General features: G+C 34.8%; 1 protein-coding gene across 4 annotated transcripts in view; it reads right to left on the bottom strand.

The window, feature by feature from the left end:
- LOC120086144 (nudix hydrolase 3) overlaps positions 1 to 6018 on the bottom strand; it is an 88805-nt gene that overhangs the window by 21778 nt on the left and 61009 nt on the right. For 3 of the 4 annotated variants that reach the window (XM_039042611.1, XM_039042614.1, XM_039042615.1), the window contains 6 exons: positions 4766 to 4822; positions 4598 to 4684; positions 1959 to 2065; positions 1547 to 1718; positions 1181 to 1434; positions 997 to 1078 (listed from right to left, as the gene is read on the bottom strand). In XM_039042611.1, coding sequence (XP_038898539.1) covers positions 997 to 1078; positions 1181 to 1434; positions 1547 to 1718; positions 1959 to 2065; positions 4598 to 4684; positions 4766 to 4822 — 759 coding nt within the window. The remainder of the gene's footprint in view (positions 1 to 996; positions 1079 to 1180; positions 1435 to 1546; positions 1719 to 1958; positions 2066 to 4597; positions 4685 to 4765; positions 4823 to 6018) is intronic. The other variant, XM_039042612.1, reaches the window with a different exon arrangement.

The following is a 6018-nucleotide window of genomic DNA, read 5'->3' as shown; positions in this document are numbered from 1 at the left end:
ATCGGTCGGGTCTACTGAGGAAGTCCACCAGCTGGAGTTCGAATCTGACACTGATCAGATGATTTAAGGTAGCGCGGCGTGAAAATAATGTTCAATGGCTTCTCGTATGGTTGTGGCAACTTCGACGTTCATGGCTCCCCCCATTCCAACGGAGGTTGCTGTCGGAGTCTCTGGTTTGTTCTCATCGATGACGGCCAGGGTTTCGTCGCCATGCTCTGATACCATATTGAAAAAAAGGTAGAAGAGAGAAAAGATACAGAGTTACGTGAAAACCCTAGATCAGGGAGAAAAACCACGATGAGAGATTTTTATTCTTAATTTGGGGGGACTATGTAGAGGGTGAACAGGGAAGAGAACCCTAACAAGTCAAACGCAATGTAGGATCTCACATTTTGAGATATTTATTGTCATGCAGATTGGAAAATCAGACAAGTTCATGCTTTTTGACGATTCAAAGTATTCAACCCAAAAAAGAAAAACAAAGCAAAACAAAACTCACTAAAAAAATCAAGGAATATTTGAAAATAAGTTGAAACATCAAAATTTTTCGTAATAGCGTATAATTAACAATATACATCTTCTTGGTATTGTTCAAATAATAGGAAATTCTTCTATATTTCCAGTCTTTTAATGAACTGATACATTAGAAATGAGAACTGTACCTAGAAATTCATATACATTCACTTTCAGGATCGCCAAGTGCAAGCAATCCATGTCAAAAAATCAAGGAATATTTGAGAATAAGTTGACAGATCAAAATTCTTTGTTATAGCGTACAATATACATCTTCTTGGAATTGTTCAAATCATAGGAAATTCTTCTAAATTTCTAGTCTTTTAATTAACTGATACATTGGAAATGAGAATTGTAGCTAGAAATTCCTATACATTCACGTCCAGGATCCCAATTGCAAGCAATACATGTCTAACAAATTAACTAAATATATAATGCATTCACAGCATCACTTTGCAAATGTAACGGACTTGCTAAACTAACCAATTCCATCCATGCTATATCTGATTCATAGTAATCATTTGAGAGGAATGCGTCAGCCTTGCTATGCAGTAACCTCTGCAAACTATAGAAAGGAAATAGATTTCAGAAAACATTGTAAGCATAATGGTATAGATTCAGATATTAAGAAAATAAAAGTGAAATGTAAAATTATGAAAACTCTTACCTGGGAGAGCTAGTTATATCTCCTGCTTTATGTAATAACTCAGCAGCTTCTGATAGAAAAGAATTATATTCTTGGGAAAAAGGTACATTATACAAATTATATGTAGAACCCTCCAAACGATTTATGCTACCAAGACCACTACTGCCAATAGACAAATCTGAACTAGATTCACTATGTCTTCTAATGACGCTGAAGAATCCTGCAACAACATTTTGCTGGTCCTCCGTCAGACTGTCCTTCCATCGTATGAATTCCTACAAGATTGTAACAAGAAGTTGCACTCACTGCATCTTTTTTTTTTCTTTTCTTTTATATGAATGCATATCAATTTAAGTCCTAATCAAGCTAAGTATAATCATTGCATACCATCTTGTCCATGTCAGGAGGGTAGAAGTTTGCACCAGGAGGTTTCTGAGATGGAAATGCCGCTTTATATTCCAGACCCTTCCAACCATTAACTGGCCTAGTGGCTTCAGAAAGCAACTTTATTGCTGAATCTGCAGTAGTCAGATATGCCTCATTTTCATCAAGGCATGACCTGTTGAAAATGGAACGTATTCATAGGGGAGAAATCAATCCATACACAGCATTTAAGAAAGCAAAATAGCTAAAGAAGACTTATCATGAATTTTTTTTTAAACAAATTAAGATTTAGCACAGTGCAGAATACAGAAAGCAGCAACTTTCAACAAGCCCAACCCTGACTCCACATTAGTACACGCATAAGCAGAAAGAGCATAGACGTTCAAAAACTATAACTAATCTGCAGAAGACATACCATGGAGTCTTATTAATCAGATAATAGGCCCACTTCAGTTTGTCCAACTGTGATGCAGCAGCATGCTTCTCCAACCAATCTCTTAAATATGGATTACTGTACCAAACCTGGAAATAATAATATGAAACCAAAAATTCTAGACAAAGTCATCACCATCAATCAACAATTTAAAGAACAAAACAGCTTCATTTACAGCTTTCTTATTTAGGAAGGTCCGATGAAAAAGATAGAAACAAGGAAAGGATAAAGTCGATCTTCTCTTTACAGTGAAAAGAGAAAGATGGAACGGAGCATTCTCCCACATTCTCGTTCCTATAGTTTACTAAATTCATGAAAGAATGAAAAATGATTTCCAATTGGTGAGTTCCGCAATAAAATTGAATGGAAAATGGAAATATTTCCATTAACCATTCAATTTGGCAGATGCTACCACTCTGCAATAAATATTATATAGGTTATTCTTCAGCTTTTTAGTTGTACAAGCTGTTATGTGGTTAGGATTGTTTACGTGGCCTTTGTTATTGCCCCTCTCTTGTAAATTTTAGGGTATTTATACCCATTCGCTGTAACACAAAATCATCAAGCATTTACAGTCAACTGTTGCTTCTCATTTGCTCTCTGTCACTTTAAGTTATCGTCTTAATCCTTGGTTTTTAAGTCTAGTGGAGCCAAAAAGTCTTAGGACAGTATTTAATAATCTTTGGAAAAGTTTTTCACAAAACGGGGAGCCTTAGCCTTTGGCTCTTTATACATGGGGTAATAGGCTTTAATTACAAAGGTGGTTAAATAAAAGACACATGTTAGATTACAATGATAACCCTAAATGATCTAACCAACCTACATCAATCCCATACCAATTTAAATGTGGTTCTATTGATTAAAATTAGAAAACAATAAAGTACTCTCCATTCAAACTTCAACTTCAAAATAATTTTAGTAAGTGTGATATCAGAAATTTTGTTCTCACCATACAAATTTTTTTCCCATTTTGTTTCTCCCTCATTCTTCCAACTATTAAGTAAAACGGGGTCTTAGCGTATCTCCCTTAATCAACCGTGGGAAAGTATGACTTTCTATAACCCTTCACTGCGAAACGATTCCCAATTCCCATATTGGGTTCATAGAAAAAATTAATAAAAGGATCCTTAACATTCAGGCGCTGCCTTTGCTGGAAGTTGATAAAGCTAACGGCCACAATTAAGCATCAGGGACATCTATAAAGTAATAATCTGATAGGAATCAAAGTCAAACTGAAGAAGAAATTGGAGAGCCTTTCCCCAAGGCCCCTACCCCAATCTCCCAATCCCAATCATCAAATATTAGCTCAATTTTTACCCAACCTGGACTCCCTTAACCCACATATTTATCATCACTCCCTTCTTAACACATTTACTACATAATGATAAATACACCACGCCAATCTACCTATCATTACTCGATCCTTGAAACACACTTTGTACCAGGAGCAAAATCCGTAAAAGTTGGCAACCCTCTCTTTTTAATTTTCATCTCTTAGATAAAACAACCATTTACATGGAATGGCCCATAGCCCAGCCCTAATTCTTCCAAGTCTTTCAGCCCTTCCTTTTTGCGGGGTTGAACTCTAACATGCCCCATGTTGTCTAATGTCCACTTTATGATGGGTTTTTGCTTGTTCATAAGCACAGAGATTTTTTTTTTTAATGAAAAACCAAGCTTTCATACTCGAAATAAAATAAAACTAATACTGCCAAGCTTTCATTGAGGGATAAAAAAAAATATATACAAAAAGATTTAACCCCAAATCTATTCTCTTCCATGTGAATTCAACTTCAGTGTGAGTACTTTCTAGTTTCTTCTTTGCCCCCAAATCACTTTTGCAAATCGGACCAAGCATTTTTACCTCCAACAGATTTTTTTTTTTTTTTTTAATTCTCTTTTTGTTTCTAGAAAAATTGATTTTTATTGAGAGGAAAATGAAAGAATACACAGCAAAAACTTAACCTACAAGAAAAGACTCCTGTCAAGAGAAAAAACCTGGCGAATAATTAAAACAACTAGGAAATGATAAATATGCCCCTGACAACCAGTCTATACAGGCTTAAAATATCATCCTTGAAGACATTAGCTTAAATTGGAATACATTTACTTCTTCTATCAGTTAGTAATTTAGTCTACTTTTCTTGCTAAGTCCTTGCACTGTTCTTGAATTTCATATGTTGATTAGTCTTTTGTTATGTTGCCTATTTTGTATCTTGAGCATTAGTCTCATTTCATTAATTCAATGAAAAGGCTTGTTTCCATATATATATATCATCCTTGTCTTAATGGTATTGCTTAGTATGCTAAAACATAACAACCTTGAAGTAGATATAATCCTGCTTAAATTATGTCAGCCATCTATGTATATAGAATAAATTCAGTGTCACTTGAGATACATCCGATCATATAACATATTTTGTGATTGGATTCAATGATGGAAAGGAATTCTCACCATGAGATGAGCATTATTCTTTTAATCAAAGAACATTGTAGATCTTTTCAGCACAGCCTCTTAAGTCTTAACCACATATTGTATGTTTCCTAGGCTCACAAAATTAAAGCAAGCAAGCTGTAAAAGTCTTCCCTACAAGATTACTTAATAAAATGTATATGCGAACCTGCAGGTAGAATATTTCATCCATAATTGCCGCAGCCTTGATTAGTAAATCCAGAGCCCCTTTATCTGCATCTGTAAGCCCTACCAACTACAGAGAAGAAAACATACTCATTATTTAAGATAAACATGGGTAGATAGAAAACCAGACAATAAAAGGTTATTGGAATACCCGGTCAACATAAGGAATGAATTTCTTCAACGAATCACTGTATATTTTTCTAAGTTCCTGTTTGTATTGAGAATTGACAAATTTCTGTTTCAATACCAGTATTTCCATGTCTAAGTTGTTTTCTTTGTTTTTTTTTTTTTTTTTTGAAAGGACATAACTTTTCATTGATAAAATGAAAAGAGACTAATGCACAAATTACAAGAAGACAAAGCGAAGAACCAGAAAACAAGAGAGTACAAACCCAATAGGAACGAGAAAGGGCATGAAAAATACAGGGCCTCCATAAAAACAAATCTGGAGAGAAAACTCTTAAAACAAAGAAGAGGAACAACGATAAGAAACGATAATCTTGAACTTCAAGACAAGCAAGCCAATTGAGCTCCCAAAAACCCTCTACAGATGGAGAGAAGACTACAGTTTCAAGCACAAAAATTGATTGATGAGCTGATGGAAAGAGATAATGTTAAGAACTCGCAAAACTCTTAGGTTTGAGAGAACTAGAATACACCACTCCGTTCACCAAAGATATGAATATATACAAGTGTACAAGAGTGACCAAAGAAGGAAAGTATAGAAGAGGAAAATATAACAAGATATTAACAATAATGGAAAATCCTAACAATAGAACTATAACACTCCCCCTCAAGTTGGAGTATATATGTTAATCATGCCCAACTTGTTACATAGATAATCTATACATGTTCCATTCAATGCTTTCGTTAAGATATCTCCTAATTGTTCTCCAGTTTGCTTCTTACTCTTCCAAGAAATCAAATACCACCAATAAAAACACAATATCTTGAAGTTGATCATCTGTCTTCTTTAGATCCTGCCCAATCGGTGCTTGAGAAACATTCAATATTAGTACGACCATAATCCTTATATAATAAGCCACGCCCAGGAGCATGATATGTACCGATTCACAATACTCACTAAATAGGCTATGTCGGGTCGAGTCACTGTAAGGTAATTAAGTTTTCCCACTAACCTCCTATATCTTTCAGGATCTTTTAGCAATTCTCCATCTTTCGTGAGCTATAAGTTGGGCATCATTGGGGTACTACATGGCTTAGCCCCTAACTTCTTTGTTTCAGTCAACAAGTCAAGTACATTTTTTTTGTGTGATAATATTATTCCTTTCTTGCTTTTTATTACCTCAATTCCTAAGAAGTATTTCAACATGCCCAAATCTTTTGAATGGAATTGACTATAAAGAAAGGTCTTTAGGGACTAGATACCTAAAGCATCATCAC

This window comes from Benincasa hispida, chromosome 9 (assembly GCF_009727055.1).
Source record: "Benincasa hispida cultivar B227 chromosome 9, ASM972705v1, whole genome shotgun sequence".
Lineage (NCBI taxonomy): Eukaryota > Viridiplantae > Streptophyta > Magnoliopsida > Cucurbitales > Cucurbitaceae > Benincasa > Benincasa hispida.
Note: the sequence above shows the minus strand (reverse complement) of the source record. Positions and strands in the feature narration are given on the sequence as shown.